Consider the following 23,323-nt stretch of genomic DNA (forward strand, 5'->3'; position numbering starts at 1 on the left):
TGACTCCAGTAACTATAATAAACTGTTTACCTCAAGGTCCTGAAAAGGACATGTAGCCACAATTTGAGGTTAGAATAAAAGAGATTTAACCTTAAATTGTGGTAACGGTTCTTTAACGTTAGAGCAATGAAAATGTGAAATTCTCTCTCTCAGGAAGTGGTACTAGCTAAGAGTGTTGTGTTGACAATTTTAAAAAAAACCTTTAGGCAGCTTTCGCAGGAAGCAGAATATACAGGAATTATGGGAATTATTATAGATTAAAAATCACACACATGTAACTCGAACTGGATGGACCTTTTTTCAATCTTACAAACTATGTAACTTTCTTGTATGTAGCTCTGGCTGTATGTTTAGGGTCATTGTCCTGCTGAAAGGTGAACCTCCGCCCCAGTCTCAAGTATTTTGCAGACTCTAACAGGTTTTCTTCTAAGATTGCCCTGTATTTGGCTCCATCCATCTTCCCATCAACTCTGACCAGCTTCCCTGTCCCTGCTGCAGAAAAGCATCCCATAAGAAAAGCAGCCATAAGAAGTCCTGTTTGCCGTTTGTGAGAAGCCATGTGGGGGACACAGAAAACATGTTGAAGAAGGTGCTCTGGTCCGATGAGACTTTTTGGCCTAAAAAAAAAACTAACACTGCATATCACCTTGAACACACCGTTCAAGGTGATATGCAGTGTTAAGTTTTTTTTTATTAGGCCAAAAAGTCTCATCTGACCAGAGCACCTTCTTCAACATGTTTTCTGTGTCCCCCACATGGCTTCTCACAAACGGCAAACAGGACTTCTTATGGCTTTCTTTCAACAATGGCTTTCTTCTTGCCACTCTTCCATAAAGGCCAGATTTGTGGAGTGCACGACTAATAGTTGTCCTGTGGACAGATTCTCCCACCTGAGATGTGGATCTCTGCAGCTCCACCAGAGTTACCATAGGCCTCTTGGCTGCTTTGCTGATTAATGCTCACCTTGCCCGGCCTATCAGTTTAGGTGGATGGCCATGTCTTGGTAGATTTGCAGTTGTGCCATACTCTAAAGATCTTTCCATTTTCTAAAGATGGATTGAACAGTGCGCTGTGCTCTGTAAGATGTTCAAAGCTCGGGATATTTTCTTGTAACACAACCCTGCTTTAGACTTCTCCACAACTTTATCCCTGACCTGTCTGGTGTGTTTCTTGGCCTTCATGATGCTGTTTGTTCAGTAATATTCTCTAACAACCTCTGAGGGCCCCACAGAACAGCTGTGTTTATATTGAAATTAAATTACACACAGGTGGTCTCTATTTACAAATTAGGTGACTTCTGAAGGCAATTGGTTCCACTAGATTTTAGTTAGGGGTATCAGAGTAAAGGGGGCTGAATACAAATGCACGCCACACTTTTCAGATATTTCTTTGAAAAAAATATGTAAAACCATTTATCATTTTCCTCCTACTTCACAATTATGCATTACTTTGTGTTGGTCTGTCACATAAAATCCCAATAAAATACATTTACGTTTTTTGGTTGTAACATGAGAAAATGTGTAAAATTTCAAGGGGTATGAATACTTTTTCAAGGCACTGTAGCACATAGTTGTCATTATGAGCACAGTCTAACTATAGTAGTCAGAACCCTGCAGGAAATGCAGCCCTGGACTGCATCACTTCATTATATCAGAGTCTAGATATGGCCACCGAGTCTATGAGGATCAGCCGATCTGGAAAGTTGAAAATGAAGCTTTGCAGTTAAAGAATCTTGACTGCAGAAAAAGTAGTTTGATAAAAACAGAAAAATGCCAAATCCAATAAGTTTGCTTTTTGCTGAGAATGATGTCCATTCACTAGCAAGAACCTGAAGCATGATAGGAGTTGGAGGGATTCAATCTGGCTAACAACTTTTTTGTCAGTGTGCAATCACCTGTATGAAGCAATATAATCCAGTTTTCCCATGAATTTCATCTGACCTATGTCCCTTAATGAATGATAAAACAAAGAAAATGAATTTGTCATAGTCAGTAATTATAAGGAGGCAAGCAGAAAAAACCTGTTTGTTATGAAGCAATGGAGGCATCATAACAATGATGTGTTATGTGGGGATCTCACCCACTGTGCTATTATATTCTTCTGCATCTCCCCCCCCCGCCAGAATACCCTGATCGAATGCTGGTTTCCAGCAAGACTGACTGTCAGAAGACGGTCATTAGTCTGGCTTCTGTTGAACAGACAGTGGTACACATGTACTCAAATGGCAGGTTCAGCAGGCATGTAACTTTCAGTACGTGTGCCACGGCAAGGTACATAGGAAGTAAAGCACTTCAGCCCAAATAAAGGTATGAAAACATTGGAAAAAAAAGGTGGCAAACATTGGTGGGGCAGCAGGAAGAAAGAGATAGGGGTAAACTTTAAAAATCAGGTGGAACTCCGCTTTAAGCTCAATTAGACCTTATTTCATGAAATTCTAATAGTAAGAAAATGTTCTTGGTGCCACTGCACCATAAAAGTTTGGTGCTTAGAAATGCCACAAATGCTTTCTAGTCCCAAGCAAACCATATGAGAAATTCACTTCTACTTTATAATTGTGTACTTGTAGAAGGCAGTTAGGTTATACCTTTTCTTTACTGCCTGAGTAGATTAAAGTGCTTTATAGATAGCTCAGATATTTTCTTTACTCATGGAGCCAGCAGAAAAAGCTATAATTTGTCCATCTCCATTTTATACAAAATAACCGCTAGAGGGTACTGTTTAGTTCTTCTACTAATTGTAATAAGGAACTTGCACAAGTCAAGACTATAAAAAAGATGGCGCTGTATACATCAAATAAATCAGATGGCAGATGCTTTTAAAAAAGAGAAAATAGGAACACAAAATATCACAGCGTGCTAGGGGGTTCCTTTTTGTATGAGTATATTTTCAGCCTGGAAGCTCTGGGGATTTCAGAGAGCACAAAAAGGTGCATTCTTCTGCAGTGGTGAAAGCATGCTGTTCTGAATACGCAGTCAGCATGGGAGGGGGGCCTCTTTCTGGAGAGGTATTCCCCGCAGTGCATGTATTGCCATATTACAGCTCTGCCTTCTCGCTGGCTATTCTATGATTGTTTGCCTTCACAGAAGCACAGTTGTTTGATAACAACTGCACTGTAACTAAGGATTCCCAGACATTTCCCATTTTGAAAAATATCTCCAGCTCCTATAAATGGTCCCAGCAGCTATAATACATGTGCCTTTTAGTATTTAATCTAAAGAGTGACACCAGGCAAGTAGAGGTGCCCCATATAAAGAATATAAGCCAGTGGTATTCGGTGAACATTCCACTTAAAAGATTATATAAACTAAACCTACACTCGTCACCCCAACTATGCTAGGCATCCTCAGGTGCTTAATGTAGATCTATAGGAAAAAAAGTTTTTTCATTTTGTATAGAGTAAGGGAGGGTTAAAACCCATGTCAGATATTTTTTTGTCATCTGTGTCCCATCAGGGAGATTTACCTTCATTTCCTGTCTCATAGCCAAACAGGAAGTGAGAAGAAATCCTTGCAAATTAAGGGAATTCCTTGGAGACTCCAAATCACCGGAACTAGAATCCCCATTTTTAAGTTTTCCTCTATTAAGTTTCTTGGGACAACCCATAATTTGGGGTTTTCTTTTACATTCACTTTCAATGATAATGGTAAACAGGACAAATATAGGTGATGAATCTCCTTAATGGGGGCACAGACAGCAATAAAAACTGACAAGCATACTAATCCCTCTTCACTCTGTCCAAAACTAATATCTCTGGATATTGAGAGACTTCTTACTTTGGTGCTAGTATCAACTGGGCTTCTACAATGCCAGTTTTGTGTTTACAGGAATGGAAGGTAATAGAAGAGTCCACAGAAGCAAGGAATTATTAGAATTTATAGACATACGCCTTCTAGGATCATATTTACCTTGCTTTCTGTATCATGGCATATATGACGTATGCCAAACTGAAGGTGAATGCCAGATAGGATCATCATAGGACTTTTATCTGAGTGCCAGGTTTTTATATCAGTTAGAAGCCTCCAATCTGTGCTAATTACCAGCTTCCCTTTAACGATGAACACTACAGAGGTGATTTTAGGTAAGGGAGCAGGGGTGGGGGTAAAAAAATATAATACCGTAAAATATTAAATTTTAGTTTGGATAGACAGATTTCTTAAATAATGTGAAGTCCCACCCTGCACAAAGTCACCAGCATTTGCAAAGTTTTAGCATTTGTTAAGACCTTAATAAAGAGGTTTTTTTCTTTCAAAACTAGAAGATCCACCATAGCTAACTGTTGAAAACTCATTCATAAATCAGCTGCTACAAGGAGCCCCTAAGCAGTAGAAATCACATCGCTCAAATCAGGATGCTCCACATATTCTACCGTGTATGCCACTCGCTCAGGTGCAGCCCTCCACAGATTGGGGAAACTTCAAATCACTACAAAAATACACATTACATTGCATTACCGTGATACAAAATGTATTAATATAAAATGCTATCAAATGGATAATCACAAAACAAACTTAAAGGTAGGCATATATCAAGATGCCTCAATATGAGATATCGGGGTCCCTTCCTGGATCCATCTGGTTGAAAATCTGACACGTACTCAGGAAATGCACTCCCTTCCTCAGAGTTGAATGGACCAAATGTGCCAACCTATATATAGCCACAGATCAGGAGCAGACAACCCAACCCTACAACGTGGACACCCACAGGACGGGGCCTGACCAGGAATGCACCTTCTCCTAAAGCCTTTAGCAAAGTGACAGTGAAAACAGAAACCGATATATAAAACCAATATTTAAATGCCAATATGCAGGCACGTCTGTATAAATACAAATTTGTTCAACCTAGTGGCAACCTTCATTATCATTACTGGCAGGACCATATTTCTATATTTTGCAAAATGATTAATATAATGAAATAGAAAATATATCCATGCTCCATGCCATGTGAGTCACCATATGCCAGTTGTAGGCTAAGGAACCAAGCCAAACTCAAAAAGGGACAAAACACCATCAGGTAATATTCCCTAGAATGCATGAACCAGGAAGAATGCAGGGCCTCAGTGCAGGGCGGCACACCGGAAATGAATCATGTCAATGTAAGATAGAATTCTGACCAGCAGGACCGGAAATACGCCAGAAAGAAGGGCAGCAACAAGATAGAAAGTGCGGCCACAGAATAGTAAGGGCACAGCAAGCCATGCATACAACAGAAAAGGTGGCACACAGCTGGAAAGAGGCAACTAAAACAGACTGGCCTCCTAGTCATGCCCATGGAAACCAGAAGCTGGAATCTGATGCAAAACGCCCACTGCGTGACCACAATATGCATAGGGGGAGGGAGGGACTTGCCTCCGATCCGGCTACATGAAGGAGCATCATAGTGACACATAAGCATGCTAAATGCAAATGCCAATATACTAATATACTAAAATCAAACACATGTAATAAATAAGACATAAATGATAATAAATATATCTATATAACATGGAAAAAAATGGAATGGAAAAATAAAAATAATACAAAATATTTCAAATATGCATACATATATAAAAGTGCACAAAATATAAAAGAATAAAGAATGCACATATATGCATGCACACACACACTCATATATAAACATACATACATATATGTACATATACACATATGCATGCATACATGCATGAATGCACAGGGAATAAAATAGTCATAAAAATGCAATTCAAGTGCAATATAAATATCCTAAAATGGAGCACAACAAATCTGCCTGTACAACTGCCCCCCTAGGCTGCATTAGTTTTGCATTTATACCAGACGTGCCTGTGAATTGGCATTTTAATATTGTTTATACATCAGTTTCTGTTTTGGCTGTCACTTTACTAAAGGCATTAGGAGAAGGTGCATCCCTGGACAGGCCCCACCCTGTGGGTATCCATATGGTGGGGGTGGGTTGTCTGCTTCTGATCTCTAACTATACATAGGTTGGCACATTTGGTCCATTCAGCTCTGAGGAAGGGAGTACAGCTCCCAAAACGTGTCAACTTTTTCAACCAGATGGTTCCATTAAAGGACCCCGATAGCCCATACTGAAGCATCTTGATATATGCCTACATTTAAGTTTGGTTTGTGAGTATCCATTTGTTACCATTTTATATTAATACATTTTGTATCATGGTAATGCATGAGGAGTGTGTGCCCTCTTGTGTGTTTTTGTAGTGATTTGAAGAGCCCCTAAGCAGCCTTGAAACTTGGAGTTGTTTAGGTCTGCAAGAGTGATGCAACCTAATTTAACAACCCAGTTGTTTCAGTGCATTTTCATGTCTCATTGCATCACACTAGAAAAGCAGGGTAGTAATCTTGCAGTGGCTTTACTGGCTTGTTTTAAAACCACTGATTAGCCAGGGGGTATTAGCCCTGATATTTGGCTTTGTGGGAGGCACATGGATAGGCTTTTCAATGTCTAGCTAAAAGTGAAAAACTTCTTTACCCTTTCAACAATGTACTAAATCCTAACACTAGTTTACAGTCAAGGTGCCATTTCCATGTTACAAACATGTATAATAGTGTATGCAATTACATTTATTTTTCCCCTGAAGAAACGTTTTCCTGAATTCTGGATACTGTGTTCAGTAGACCTTAGCTGGCAAGTGTAAAATCGAATTAATGGGCATGTTGCAATCTAGCCACGCATAAACTTGTTTATAATACATCACGCCAGCAGCGCTTCAGTGATTTAGACAGACTCATACAGCATTTCTTGGAAAACTTGCAATAATTAATTCACTTAATGGACCTTGAAAAAATATAATTCTCTATTGATAATTCCGTGGAACTGAAAACTGCTGAGCAATTTGACAATATTATATATGTGATTAGGGTGGAACCTTAGTAAATGGAAAAATCTATACAGTTCTGGGGTTTGACTTCAAACTATCCTCCAGGGCACTGCAATAGCTATACACTGTAGTGCAGAGTAGTGCTGTACAAGGTATAAGGCGATTTTCTGGAGTGCTTTGATTATTTTTTTGGAGAAAATGTGCCCAAAACATGGAAACCATGCCACCAGGAAAGTCAAATGTGGCCATGATGCCATCTTAGTAGATGTGTTTAACATCAACTTCACAAACATTATGGAAAACAGAAAAAAGCTTGGGCTATGAATACAAAATCTTGTAGAGCCCTTTTTTGACCCAACCCCTCTCTATTGGTGAGTGAGGCTCAGAACATGTTCACCTGATCTGACTGTTATTGATCAGATAAGAGAACATAGGCCACACCTAACCATATTTTCTCCTGCGAGAGGCCAGTTTCAAGGATGTAGCTAGAATGTTCTTCTTTCTAAATAGGAACAAGCATGTACATTCACCTGATGCAAATGTGCATGCTTGTACAAAAGTTGTTCATCAGTCCAGATTATTAGCCTACCAACAACCTATTAACAGCTTTACTGCTTTACCAACTGCAATCTATAATCACACACAAGAAAATGGCATGACATGAAGTTCATTCTGTAAGTGTCCACTCTCACTAGTCATGTTACAATGCACATTCATTTGGTTATTTCTAAAAGGTTTCCAGTCATATCCAGGATGATTAGAAATGCTCTGACCATTGCTGATCACAATGGAGATATATTATAATTAACCAAACCACCTAGTAAAATGTCCAAAAAAGGGTATTTCCTTTAACTTGCTACTTCCAGCATGCAGATGGTGCCTATTTCTTCCACTGACATCAACTACAGGACACAAGTTCTCCCACTGAAACCAACCATGGGGCAAGATTGCTCTCACTGACACAAATCATTGGACACTATTCCTCCCACAGATACCACCCATTGGACACTATTCCTCCTACAGATACCACCCATTGGGCACTATTCCTCCCACAGATACCACCCATTGGGCACTATTCCTCCTGCTGATATAAGCCTTCAGGTACTATTCCCTCTAGGGACACCAGACATTGAGGGTGACTATTCCTCCTCCCACTCACCACCTATGCCAGGGCTTTTTTCCCTAGAGTTACCAATGATGTATGAACATTTTAACAACCAACTATGAACACTGAGGCAGTTTTTAAACTCCCACCAAACACTGACCCTGGGACACCTTTTATTCCCACAGACCTGCATTTGTAACTAACTGACACATTTGTTTGGCCCCACAACAGATTGAAGGACATTGAAGTAGTCCTTTGTCTAAAAAGGTTGAGGACCTCTGCCATAACAAGTTACATATTGGGTATAACACTCAGTTATCAGCAGCCTTGGAATATACAGAAAATATTCTTTGTATGTTTTTTTTTTTATCAATAACTGCTATATATAACATCATTATGTAAAGAAAACGTGATTTAAATACAGAATAAATAATTTGTGACTATGGAATTGACATTATGGAGAGCAGTGCTGTGTCTGCACTCTCCACATACTTTAGAATTTTGTCAGAGAATAGCTGAACCTATTTATTAATCAAATTAAACATGCTAATAACAGCTAGTTTGTAAATCCCCTGAGTTCAGCCAGGCTGTGACTAAAAATAAGCTGAATTCTTGTACCTTAATGCTGTCTGCAGAAAAATACACTGATCAGCCATAACATTATAACCATTGACAGGTTAAGTGAATAACATTGATTATCTCAATACACTGGCATCTGAAAGTGGGTGGCATATATTAGGCAGCAATTGAACATTCCTGCAGTTGGTGTGTCGAAAGCAGAATATGAGTATGCGTAAGGATTTAAGTGACAAGGGCCAAATAACGGCTAGACAACTGGGTCAGCGCAACTCCAAAACTGCAGCTTTTGGGAGGTGGTCCCAGTCTAAATTGGTAAGGACCTACCGCAAGTGGTCTAGGGAATTGGCGACGGGGTCATGTGTGGCTAAGGTACACTGATGTTGTGTGGGGAGTGTAGGCTGGCCCATGTAGTCCAATACAATAGAAGAGCTACTGTAGCTCAAATTGCTGAGCAAATTAATGCTGGTTCCGATAGAAAGGTGTCAGAAGACACAGTGCAGTTTGTTGCGTATGGGGATGCATAGCTGCACACTGGTCAGGGTGTCCATGCTAACCCGTGTACTTTTGGTTAAAAGCACCTACAATGGGCACATGAGCATCAGAACTGGATCAAAAAGCAATGGAAGAAGGTAGCTTGGTCTGATGGCTTATGTTTTCTTTTACATCATGTGGATGGCTGGGTGTGTGTGCACTGAAAGATATGGCACTAGGATGTACTATGGGAAGAAGGCAAGCTGGTGGAGGCAATATGATGCTTTGGGCAATGTTCTGCTGGGAAACCATGGGTCCTGCCATTCATGTGGATGTTAGATTGACATGTACCACGTATCTAAATATTGGTTTTGATGAAGTACACCGCTTCATGGAATCTTTATTCCGCTATGGCAGTCACCATTTTCAGCAGGATAATGCACACTGTCATACTGCAAAATGGTTTGAGGTGTTGACATCTCATTCCAATCAAGCATCTGCGGGATGTGCTGAAAAAACAAGTCTGATGCATGGAGGCCTCAACTCCCAACTTGCGGGAATTAAAGGATTTGCTACTGAAAGCTTGGTAGCAGATACTACAGATACTATCAGAGGACTAGTCGAGTTTATGCCTTGACATGTTTGGGCTCTTTTGGTGGCAAAAGGGGAACCTACTTATCATAAAGGGGAACCTACTTATCATAAAGTTATGGCTGATTGGTGTAGGTCTGAAAGAGCCTATACTGCGTTCAGCACATGTCTGTATCTAAATACCGTGCAGTAACCTTCCAATCCCTATGACAAGTCACAGCACATGATTTACACTGGACCATATTAAAGTTGTTACCTTAAAAAGTGGACATTTATGCCAGTTATATACGTACAACTGTTACCATTGTGAAATAATAACTTATTTTCTGAAACTACCGTAATTGTACCAAGAGAAATATTCTGATGGATTAGTACACCCTTTTAAACAATGAGATTTATTTATTTAAGGAGTTTAGAATCTTTACTCAATAAACTGTACCTGTAATCACTTTAAATACCCAATTATGTGCAGTTACACATAAACAGGAATTTGCTTTTCACATGATTGGATAATTCAAATGAATCTTCACTCAATTTATTAAGTGACCATTCCATACTCTTAATAAATCAGCCTCATCGTTTAAAAATTGTCTTTACAAATACAACAGTAATCAAATAAATAATTTTTATTATCCCCGCTCAAACATGCACTAGTTACCTCCACACTTAACCACTTGCCCTCGAAATGATTTACCCCCCTTCCTGACCAAGCCATTTTTTGTGATACGGCACTGCATTACTTTAACTGACAATTGCGTGCTCATGCAGCGCTGCACCCAAATTAAATTTATGTCCTTTTTTTCCAACAAATAGAGCTTTCTTTTGGTGGTATTTGATCACCTCTGCGTTTTTATTTTTTGCGCTATAAACAAAAAAAGACCGGCAATTTTGAAAAAAATCAACAATATTTTTTACTTTTTGCTATAAAACATATCCAGTAAAAAAAATTAAAAAATCTAATTTCTTCATAAATTTAGGCCAAAATGTATTCTGCTACATGTCTTTGCTAAAAAAAAACCCCAATACATGTAAATTAATTGGTTTACGTGAAAGTTATAGCGTTCATAAATGGCAGTATATATATTGGAATTTTTTATTTTTTTTTATACAAGTAATGGCGGCGATCAGCGACTTATAGTGGGACTGTGGTGGGCATTCTGACACTGGGTTGGAACTGACTAACTGCCACTGTTATCTCAGTGACACTAATACAGTGATCAGTGCTAATAAAATTCACTGACATTGTACTAATGACACTGGTCAGGAAAGAGTTAACATCTGGGGTGATCAAAGGGTTAACTGTGTGCTGTGCTGTTTTACAACATGTGCTGTGTGTGTTTTACTTGGAAACATGCTGCTGTGTATTTCTCTGCTGTGCAGAGAACCATACAGCAGCATGGTATTGGTGGCAGGAACCTCTGGCCCGGGCTCGGTGATTGACAATCGTGATTTTGGAAACACAAATCACATATATATGCGTGCGTTTGCGCAGCCCTGCTGCCCTGTAGCGATATTTCTGCTATAGGGTGGTGGGCAACTGGTTAATAAAAACCTCACTGGACCCCACCTGCTTAAGACCCATCTCCCTGCTCCTGTTTGCCTCCAAGCGTCTTGAATGCCTTGTCCACAACCATATGAGTTGCTACCGTACTGACAACAACCTTTCCAATCCCCTACAGTCCAACCTCCGCCCCCCAAAATTCCACTGAAACTGCCCTACTAAAACTCACCAATGACCCACTAACTGCTAAAACCAACTGCCTTTGACACAGTTGACCACCCATTCCTCAACAAACTCCACTCTGTTGGCCTCGGTGACTCTGCTCTTTCCTGGATTTCCTCCTACATATCTCAGTGCACTTTAAGTGTCACGTACAACACCATCTCCTCCGCTCCTCTTCCTCTTTCTGTTGGGGTACCCCAAGGCTACCTCCTTGGGCCCCTCCTATTTTCTCTCTATACTTCTTCCTTGGGCCAGATGATAATCTCCAATGGCTTCCAAGACCACCTCTATGCTGATGACATCCAGATTTATCTCTCAACTCAACTCACCCCCTAAATCTCCTCACATATCAAAAATTTACTGAGCAACATATCAGTATGGATGTCAAACCACTTCCTCAAACTCAAATCTTTCTAAAACTGAGCTTGTAATATTTCCTCCTCCCCGATCCCCTATCCATGACTTTACCAGTGAGATCATCAGCTCAACCACTGGTCCCTCCACACATGCCAGGGTACTAGGTGTAATCATAGACTCTGACCTCTCCTTCAGCCCCCACATCCAATCATTGGCTAAATCTTTCCATCTTAACCTCCGCAACATTTCCAGAATTTGCCCCTTCCTGACTAACGACACTATAAAGCAACTTATTCACTCCTTTGTTTATTCCCGTCTTGACTACAGCAACTCCCTTCCCACTGGCCTAGCTTTACACAGGCTATCCCCCCTTCAGTCTATTGTGAATACTGCTACTAGACCAATACACCTTACTAACTGATTCATGACACCTGCCCCTCTCTACCAATCCCTTCTCTGGCTTCCCCTACCCCATCATACAAAATTGAAAATACTAACCACAATATACAAGGCCATCCAGAACATGACCCCCAGCTACATCACTAACACCATCTGCAGATATTGCCCAAATTGTCCTCTCCACTCCTCCCAAGACCGCCTACTCTTTAGCTCCCTTGTTACCTCCTCCCTCGCTCACCTCCGGGACTTCTCTGATCTCTCCCATCCTCTTGGAAATCTCTGCCCCAGTATATCCGGTCAGCTCCTACCCTGTCTGCCTTTAGGCGATCTTTGAAAACTCACTTATTCAGGTAAGCCTACCCCACCTCCACCTAAAAACTGTACTTGAGCCACTTCCATCAGGTCATCTCCTCCAGCTATTACTTTTTGTACCACCGTTTGTACCTCCATTTAAACTCCATGAGTAAGGCCCTCCTATTCCTTCTGTATTAAACTGTATTGTAATTATACTGTTACTGTTTATATTGTAAAGCTTTGCTTAAACTGTTGGTGCTATATAAATTCTGTATAATAATGATAATAATAATAATTTTACCATAGTCATAAAATGTCAGACACAAATGATCCATAATAGAAGCTAATCGCCATCAGGGTAATATGCAAACTGGGCACAGAGCACATAAAGCAACTACATAAAGTATATAAGCCATGCACCATATCCTCTCACTGATATAATTTATTGTGCAGTAAATGGATACAGCCAAGATGAATAGAAAGGAATCTGCATAAATTAATTGGATTAAAAAAATGAATGCAAAAGAAAGTGAGAAGGTACGAAATGAGCTAAGGTGTGGATGACCGAAAAATGGTGAGAGCGGGAATACACAGGAGGGGAGATAGGATAAAAAAAAGGTTGTTGAACAAAAAATAAGAAAAAATGAGGGAAATACGTTATTAGTTTAATTTGTTTTTAGCCAGGAAAGGTGGTAGTTATTAGCTCACACCTGATATTCCGCGTTTCATCCATTTCGGTTCACCAAGAGCAATGTAGAAACTTTCTTGCCTTTCGTACTCCTCCTCATCTATTATTTTTACCCTTATCGTTTTCCTGTGGGAACATAAGAGGAACAGTGGTGTACAGAGTTACAGTGACATATTACAGGCATTACATAATGTGGGCATATCCTCAAACATGAACAAAAAAAGTATTTCTTTCAGAATTAAAGTGGTTGTGAACCTCAGACATGAAATATGAACAAAGTATATTCCTCTATAGTGTGTACTCAGTTAAGAGCACTAAGTGTCATTTCTGTCCACCCTCTAGTTCCTCTGCTATCAGCATGAACCACTTCTGACATGTTTTCCTGACACCAAGAGAAAAGTGGTGACGGGGCGGGCACAGACTATGATTGACAGCCTCAGCTCTGTTCCTCTGTGGTCTGTGGAGGGGGGAGTGTCTCTTCCCTCCAATCAGCTCTCAGAGTTATCCTCACTGAGCTCTGCAGTATGTAATTTCAGCTTTCTGCTCCCTTTTTTCTGAACTCTCAGACATGCTTTATAAATTCAGCACTTTGAACAGATGTAGAAAAGAGAAGACTGCAGATAGACAGGTACAGCCTATGTAGGAAGATTTGTTTCATCTCTGTGTCTCATCTGAGGCCACTCACTTCACTGTATGTAAGAGTTTACAACCACTTCAAGCTAGGTAGTAAAAAAAATCTGACGGGCTGTTTTGGATTTGTCAGGTTCAGGCAAGGTGCTTTTATTTTCAGTAAATTTAGTGCAGAGTTTGTCTTAGGAGATACTTCATTGAGACAGAAAGAGTCTGGGTACTCTCTTTACTAGTTGCTACTTCTAAACTGGACACAAGAGAGTCAATGCACAGATGCAGAATTTCAAAAAAAGGAGGCAGATGTACCAAGCATTGAAGGGCAGCATTTGAAATGTAGTCTCATAATAAATACTCTTTTGACCAGTACATTTACAGCAGTATCTTATAGGCAGAACAATGGTACTATCATGTGACACTTGCATTGAAGTCAGTACATTTTTAGAAAGGCACCATTTGACCGGCAGCCACAGGAGGGATCCACAGTAGACTCCCTTAATCACAAGAACAATAGGCTTCATGATCAAATGTGTTTTTTCTTACATTGTTATTTGAACAGTTCTTTTAAAGCCATTATAGTACAGTTGGAGAACAAACAGATTGCTGTTTAAAATAAAATTGATAGGGAAAGGAATAAAGGCATGGTCACTGTTGTCTGATAGTTTTAGGGTGCATACCTTGGGGCTGTCATGCTTATCCTTTACTTAGCATATAAGTCATTGACCTGTATGTGTATATCAGGGGTCAGAACATGAGATGCTTGTATGATTGTTCCAGGTCCATGACTTAAGCTAGCCATAGATGGTTTGAATCATGGCCGCTTCAACAGGGACCGGTTGGGATTTGATCCATGTATGGGCAAGCTGACATTGATCAGCTAGGGTACAACCAACATGATGGATTTCTAGCATGCAATTTTTGCCACTAGCAATATTCACTGTGCTCTAACGGCAGGGACGGCTCCCTGCACGCCTTGCCTTGCGCCCCACCACAGGTTCCAGAAAAGAAAATTGCATCATCTATGGCCTGTCTCACTGAGTAGTGAAGCAATATTAAGCTCAGCCCCAGAGTATGCACTTTCAAATCACAAGTCAGCAATGGCGGATCCCATAATTGCCAGCAGCTTTGCTTTTATCTTGTATCCTCCATCTGTCTTTTGATGTCCCCCATGCCTTGACATCAAAAGATAGTGACCGCGCAGTGGTTAGCAGAATAATGCCACAAAAATGGCATCCGAATTCCTGCTTTTAGTACATTGCTACTGTAAAGCTTTGGTAGACTGCATAATAACTTCATTCAACAGATGCATCAGAACCAGCATACAGAGGTTCCTGGGCACTGTAGTTCTCAGAGTGGTATCAGTGTCACATGATATCTCCTGAACACATGAACAAATATTCCTTACAGAGACTTCAAAGACATCATGGGAGATCTGATAAACTGATAAATACAATGTAGTCATGCATCCTGAAAAAAAGGACATTATTTTTAAATACAATTAGCATACGTACCTCAAACATCCTGTAATACCCTATTACAGCCCTCAGACAGTGATGGCCAGCAGTTCACCCAATTAGGCTTTATTGAATTGAAATGTGCTGGCAGTCTAACAAACAGGGAGCATGCTTACAGAAGGAGACGGCACATACATGACCTCATCAGTTTGCAGTTCAGTTAACAAGCTGTGATGCAGGGGGTAGACATAATTATTTCCCTTAACTGTAATAGGGTAAGTAAGCAGTGTCACCCTCCAGGCATTGTATTTTGACAGAATCACAACAGTTTATCAAATGCAGTAAAATGCATGTGCGTTTTTTCCACTTTTTTGCCGCCGATCAATGTGAAAGTAGCCTAATACCTAATAAAACATATCAATCACTAACAACTTAAAAAAGATAGTTACGTAACACTATTTGACAAAACTCAAAGATAACACACCACGATGTGTTTAAATAATTCATTGTTTTTTTCCATGTAATGAATGGGAGGGCAATCGGCTGAAAGATCATCTAATTGCATTAGGTCATTGGCAGCATTCATGAAAATATCACGATCAATACAACAAGCCTTTTTTCTAATGTTAATCAAGGTTAACTGCAATAATTATTTATGTTAAATTTATCCTGAGACAAAATAGTCTGACCTATATTTCTAAAAATGAAAACAGTACGGATATATTGAAAATGAAAACATTCAATAAAAACTGGCCTCTATGCAATAATGCGAAGAGAAATGTGCAAATTACAGTAACCAACAGCAATCATGTTTCATTGTTCTAGCGGATGACAGCTGAAATTTGGTTGCTCTGGGCAAGTGAGAACAGTATTTCCTCTTGAAGCTTTACTAAATAAGATGCCATAAATAGTAAAGTATAAATGATGCGTGTAGCATAAAATCCATGCAAAGCTTTTTTGTTTTTCTAAAAGTAACACCTCGTAAATATGACATTTATTTTAAGTATGTGCTTCAGTTCAGAAGGGATTTGTGAACCTCTAGATGTACCTTGAGGTGTAAAAGGGCTCAGGAACTACATGCCATACAGCTAATCACTGATCAACTCCTCCATGACTGAAATAGAACTGGTGTCCTTGGGATATCTCTATCAGCTGACAAGATCAACCATCAGGGCACGTGTTCAGGACTTATTATTATTATTATTATACAGGATTTATATAGCGCCAACAGTTTGCTCAGTGCTTTACAATATAATGGGAGACAATACAGCAACAATACAGTTCAAACAAGAGGGATAGGAGGGCCCTGCTCCTTGGAGCTTACAATCTAGGAGGGAGGGGCTAGTGGTACAAAAGGTAGTAACTGTGGGGGATGGACTGGCTGGAAGTGTAGAAGGTTCCAGTATTAGCTGAGGGCAGGATAGGCTTCCCTGAAGAGATAGGTTTTCAGAGATCGCCTAAAAGTGAGCAGAGTAGGCGATAGTCTGATAAATTGGGGTAGAGAGTTGCAGAGGATGGGGGAAGCTCTGGAGAAGTCCTGGAGACGAGCATGGGAGGAGGAGACAAGGGAGCTAGAGAGTAGGAGGTCTTGCAATTAGCGGAGAGTACGGTTTGGGTGATATTTAGAGACAAGATTGGTGATGTAATTTGAGTTATAAATGGCTTTATACGTTATTGTTAGTGTTTTGAATTGTATCCGTTGGGCAATGGGAAGCCAATGGAGGGATTGGCAGAGAGGGGTGGCAGATACAGAACGGTTAGTAAGGTGGATGAGTCTGACAGCAGCATTCATGATAGACTGAAGAGGGGATAGCCTGCGATGAGGTCGGCCAATGAGGAGGGAGTTACAATAGTCAAGGCGAGATATAACAAGGAAGTGAATAAGTTGCTTAGTGGTTTCCGAGGTTAGGAACGGGCGTGGACTACATTTTTTCCTGAATCCTACTGTGGGCTCCTTTACCAAGTCAAAATTCCAGTACTGCCTTTAACAGCCAATAATAAAGCACTTTTACTAAAGACAATACATCATTGGAGTATCTCGGCCAAAAAGGTGGACAATTACTGCTCTAGTTTATATTCGATACAGATTTTTTTACATTCCAGGCTGGCAACATGCATAGTCTATAAACAGGGGTAGGCAACCTTAACCACTTGCCCTCCTAAGGATTTACCCCCCTTCCTGACCAAGCCATTTTTTGCGTTACGGTGCTGCGTCAATTTAACTGACAATGGCGCGGTCATGCAACACTGCACCCAAATGAAATTTACGTCCTTTTTTTCCCACAAATTTAGCTTTCTTTTGGTGGTATTTTATTGGCTGTACGTTTTGTTTTTTTTTGCGCAAAAAAAAAAGACCAACAATTTTGAGAAAACAACAATATTTTTGACATTTTTCTATTAATCATGTCCAGTTAAAAATTTTAAAAATCTAATTTCGCCATATATTTACACCAAAATGTATTCTGCTACATGTCTTTGCTAAAATAAAATCCCAATATATGTAAATTAATTGGTTTATGTGAAAGTTATAGCGTTTACAAATGGTGGTATATATACTGGAATTTGTTTTAGTTTTTACTAGTAATGGCAGCAATCAGCAACTTATAGCGGGACTGCGGTGGACATTCTGACACTGGGGGGAACTGACTTGGTGACATTCCCAGCGACACCAATACAGTGACCAGTGCTAAAAGAAAAAGCACTGACACTGTACTAATGGCACTGGGCAGGAAAGGGGTTAACATGAGAGGAGATCAAAGGGTTAACTGTGTACTGGGAGTATTTACTAGGGGGCTGTGTCAGTGTGCTTCAATGTAATCACACAGAGCAGTGTGCCCGAGCTGACAAGGAGGAGGACTCTTAGTAAACAAAACAGTCCTCTTCCCCCTCGGAGATCTTCGAAAATCATTGGGCGCTGGCAAGTAATTACCAACCGAGACCTGGGAATTGATAGCTGTCGCTGCGAATGGCGACGCGGGTAGGGTGAAATGCAAAATCATGTATATATATATGTGATTTTGCACACCCGTGTTGCCCTGTAGCAGTATTTTTGCTATAGGGCGGACAGGAAGCAATTAAAAAGGTGGAGATCTGCCTAAGCAACATGGAAGAAGTCAACGCTCACTGGGCGCAGTGCCCAGGCTTCCTCACACCTGATTGAAACCTCTCAATTGCATACATTGCCCAGCAATCATGGGTTTAAATCAGGTGGTGAGGAAGCAAAATAACTCCTCCTCACCACCTATCAAACACACTCAGATCACTTTTCAGAGGAGCAGCAGTGCCTGCTGCACTTGTGAATGAGCCCTTAGTTGCATTCAGCAGTGGCACCCTTAGGGCTCGTTCACACATAAAATTGGGGGTTGTAGAATCATGGTTTTACTGCCCCAGTCCCTACCCCCGTTACCTACTGAGGCAGCAACCAAAGGTGTACACGTCACAGCAGGAATTACACCCCCTGTTGCTTTTGGCGGGTGCTACCTACTGTCAATCATGACTCATTTAAGTAAATGGGGTCACTCTGCAATCGCCCCACAATAGCATGCTTCTGTGGGGTCCCAAGGGTTAAAGCAAGTGGTGAGAGGGCAACACAACACTGCATGCTTTATCCCTTGTTTGCTGTACTGCACAAGGTTGCAGGGCACTTGCAGAGGGGCCTCAATCACTTGACTATGTCATGTTTGGCAGGTTGGCAGGCAACATGTGTACACTCCTGGGTGCAGCGCAGTGCATCAACGACTTTCCTGGGTTAGCTGAGCTTTGCCATAGATTTCTATTAAATCCTGCAGGTGTGGTGCATCTTCTGAAAGCACACCAAAACCCCTACATTCTGGAGTTTTGGTGTGCTTTCAGAAAGTGCACCAAACCCACAGGATATAATAGGTGTCTATGGCTAAGCGCAGGAAACCCGCAGGAAAGCTGTACTAAATTCGCGATGGGTAAACCACAGCACATCAGTGTGAAAGCAGCCCTATACTATTATACCCAGTGTATTGCCACATACTGACCTGAAGATCTCCTCTTTCCTGCTGCTGGCACCACACTGAAGGCTGCTGGCCGGGATAAGAGGTGGGGTGCAATTGGTATCACTCTGCATGGGACAGGAGCCAGCACTACAGAGGAGACATCAGTTTATACGGCTCTTGCTCTCTACTACAGCTCCAACTTTACAAGTAACCACTCTGCACTGCATTGTGTTTGATGCTCTGGGATAGAGGGACAGCAAGCCCAGACCGCGATCTACCAGTCACCTGGCCAAGATCTACTGTTAGATAGCGATCTACAGGTTGCTGACCCCTGGTCTATAATAATAGAATTAACAAATTAGAAGCATAACATACATAAAATTACAATACACACTATAGGGGGCTGTTTCTACCTTTCCAGAGCTATCTGCTGTGCTGATTTGCTAATGAGCCCCTTAAAATTCCTGTGCTGACTGGCTGCTCAGGCACTAATGGTTGCATTAGTGGAGGCATGGAGAACTGTTTTATTTTATAAGATATTTCAGTCGGGATGGGAGCAACAATGGCACTGGGAAGATAGAAGCAGACAGTTTACTGTGCATTCTATACAATATCTCTGTTATTTTTATTAGTTGCAAATGTCAAATTGCTTTAATTTCTTTGGCTCTATTTTCTTTGTTTTTCAAATAGAAAAAAAAATATTACAATTTAGCTAGTTACAATTTAGAAAAAAATCTGAAAAAAGGTCAGCGCTAATCCAAGAGATAAATAAAGCTGCATGCAATGGATATAGATATACCAAAATCCTAAAGTGCTATAAACAGAGATTGCAGCGCTAGAACAAATGAAAAGTATAGTGTATCCATATATCCCCATATTTTAATTTGTTTTAGTGCTGCAATTCCTGTTTACAGCATTTTAGGATTTTTTTTATTTTACATTGTCAAACATTACTGAATTCATATTTATATATGTGGATAAACTATATTTTTCAATTGTTTTAGCTCTGCAATTTCTGTTATAGTTACAATTCAGCGTCACGCATAATCTTAAAATATAAATTATGATGTCATACTTATGAAAAAAGTTCCTATATGGAAGATTTTAATCCGGAAGATTTTAATCCTTTCCATTTAATGATTACTCTTCTAAATGTCCCTGATGCTGGCCCTTATTTCTGCAGTGCTAACACATCTGCCTCTTAACGTGGCCACATATATTGCCATCTCTGTACAATCTCCCTAAAGACTAAGTTCACCTTTAGGCCTCATGCACACTGGGTGCTTTTACAGCGGCTGTTTTTGGCTTCTGGTGTTTTTTCTACATCCACTAAACTCCCCAACATGATACCCTATGTGTCCATGCACACATAGGCTTTAATCAGCCTTTTTTGGCAGGGGTGTTTTCTGGCTCCAGAAACTAGTGGGTTTCAAGAAGAGTTTTTTTAGCTGTAAAAATGCTCTAATGCTGGTAAGTATGGTAAACGTGGTAAAATGTGGCAAAATTATTTTTGTGCTAAAACCGCTAACACGAAAAATACGGGTAAAGATGGCAAAACAAAGCTAAACTATAATGCAAAAATGCTAAAAAAAAAAGCAGAAAAAACTTTTTTAGTGAAAATTTATCCAGCTAACACTACCGGTGTTTTTAAAATGCCCAGTGTGCATGAGGCCTTGGTGTGGATTCACACATGTACGGTGTGGATTGAGGCTCAGATTTCACAACTAATTGACACAATAGTTGTTCAGTGGTTGAGGTCAGGTTTACATGAGGTTCAGATCAGGATTTTAGCCTGTTCACAACTTATGTGCGGTTTTGAAAGAGTTCCCATAGAAGTCAATATGCTGTAATCCGCACCTGAACTGGACCGCACTGCTGAGAAATTGTACAGGAATCCACACAGCCAGTGCACCGGACACACACTATATTGCCAAAAGTATTAGGACACCCCTCTAATTCATTGGATTTAGGTGTTCCAATAACCTGCATGGCCACAGGTGTATAAAACCAAGAACCTAGGCATGCAGACTTCTTCTACAAACATATGTGAAAGAATGGGCTCAGTGATTTCAACCGTGGTACCATGATAGGTTACCACATGTGCAATAAGTCCATCCGTGAAATTTACTTGCTAATAAATATTCCACGGTAAACTGTTATTGGTATTATAACAAAGTGGGAGCAACTGGGAACAACAGCAACTCAGCCATGAAATGGTAGGCCACATAAAATGACAGAGCTGGGTCGGCGCATACTCAAGCGCACAGTGCGCAGAAGTCGCCAACCGTCTGCAGAGTCAATAGCTAAAGACCTCCAAACTTCACATTCAGATTAGCTAAACAACAGTGCACAGAGAGCTTCATGGAATGGGTTTCCATGGCTGAGCAACTGCATCCAAGCCCTACATCACCAAGTGTAATGCAAACCATTGGATGCAGTGGTGTAAAGCACACCACCACTGGACTCTAGAGCAGTGGAGACATGTTCTGTGACCAATCACTTTTCTATGTCTGGAAATCCGATGGATGTGTCTGGGTTTGGTGATTGCCAGGAGAACGGTACTTGCCTGACTGCATTGTGCCAAGTGTGAAGTTTGGTTGAGGGGGGAATATAGTGTGGAGTTGTTTTCAGGGGTTGGGTTTTGCCACTTAGTTCCCGTGAAGGAAACTCTTAAGGCATCAGCATACCAAGACATTTTGGACAATTTCATGCTCCCAACTTTGTGGGAACAATTTGGGGATGGTCCCTTGCACAAAGCAAGTGCATAGTGCACAAAGCAAGGTCCATAAAGACATGCATGAGCGAGTTTGGGGTGGAGGACCTTGACTGGCCTGCATAGAGTCCTGACCTCAACTCGATAGAACACCTTTGGGATGAATTAGAGTGGAGACTGCAAGCCAGGCCTTCTCATCCAACATCAGTGCCTGACCTCACAAATGCGCTCCTGGAAGAATGTTCAAACATTCCCATAGACACACTCCTAAACCTTGTGGACAGCCTTCCCAGAAGAGTTGAAGCTGTTATAGCTGCAAAGGGTGGGCCAACTGAATAGTGAACCCCACAGACTAAGACTGGGATGCCATTAAAGTTCATGTGTGTGTAAACGCACACGTCCCAATACTTCTGGCAATATAGTATATGTGAACAGGCATTATAGAAAGCAATGTTATTTCACATGTCATGCGGATTGTATGGGGCTCAAACCGCATCCAATCCGTATATATGTAAACCAGCACTTAATAAAAATGAATTCATTATTAATTTACTCTACACTGCTTAAAGCCTGACTGAAAATACCCACTGCCATAAAAGATCCATTGTCCAATACCTTTTTTCTATGTCCTGAAGTTTTTATTGTTGCTTGCCCCCCTGGTAAGATCCACTAATGCTTTCTGTAGTAGTGAACATGGTCTACAGTCTATTACAGTAGGTAATCGAAAATCCAAAATTTTAGAGTTATTAGTAAAAAAAAGGAGGTGAGGGAAAATGTTCTGAAGGGATAACTTGTTCCAGAATCTAAGAAGGAAACCTCCCTTATGTCACTAGAATAGAATGAAAAGGATAATCTACCCAATGAGAGCAGATTTTCAACCATTCCCTACCTCCATCCAAAAAAGGTTTGGTTTTAGATATACCTTAAACTTTGCCATGAGCATTGAGTGTACGCATTCGGCTCTTGTTGTTGTCTCGCACTCTCTCTTGCTACTTTTTCCCTAGATTTTTCCCTACTCTGCCAGGTTTGTCCAGTCTAGAAGGGCTCTAAACAACTGTCATAATTGATTTGTTCCTTTCTACTGTCATTCCTCTACATTTTCCACTTTTCAATGCCTTACAGACCCAGAACAAGCAAGGACATAAGCCAACACATGATTTTCCCATATCAGGTCACTGATGTGCCAGGCTGCAAAGGAAGGATCAAAACTATAGCCCAAGAGTTTTCAAAAACAAGTTAGAATAGGCAGTTCCCAGGTTTCTGGTCTGACAGGTTCCTTTAGGTCAGTGGCATAACAATAGCCATAGCAGCCCGCGTGGCTGCTCTGGGGCCCATGGTGTATCTGTGGGGTAGGGTGCATTAGGAAGTTTGTAAAGGAAACTAAATTGTGAAGTTTCCAGTATAGAAGGACTGAATTCAAACCTTGGGATCATCACTAGTCACAGATCCCACTCTGTGCAGTAAGAAGCATTTTCTTAGCTGTCTTAGCTATCAGGATTTATTGTCCTTTGAACTAAAGACTGAAATTATCCCCGTTTGCATAATG

The 23,323-nt window shown here is 40.7% G+C and overlaps 1 protein-coding gene across 5 annotated transcripts in view; it reads right to left on the bottom strand.

Moving 5' to 3' along the window:
* SLC8A3 (solute carrier family 8 member A3) overlaps nt 1–23,323 on the bottom strand; it is a 455,799-nt gene that overhangs the window by 86,283 nt on the left and 346,193 nt on the right. For 3 of the 5 annotated variants that reach the window (XM_089686834.1, XM_089686832.1, XM_089686835.1), the window contains one exon: nt 13,041–13,144. The exons of the other annotated variants lie outside the window; for them this stretch is intronic. In XM_089686834.1, the coding sequence (XP_089542960.1) occupies nt 13,041–13,144 (104 nt within the window). The remainder of the gene's footprint in view (nt 1–13,040; nt 13,145–23,323) is intronic. 5 annotated transcript variants of the gene reach the window in all.

The sequence above is a fragment of the Staurois parvus genome, unplaced genomic scaffold (genome assembly GCF_062004578.1).
Source record: "Staurois parvus isolate SC_StPar_1 unplaced genomic scaffold, SC_StPar_1.0 ptg000414l, whole genome shotgun sequence".
NCBI lineage: Eukaryota > Metazoa > Chordata > Amphibia > Anura > Ranidae > Staurois > Staurois parvus.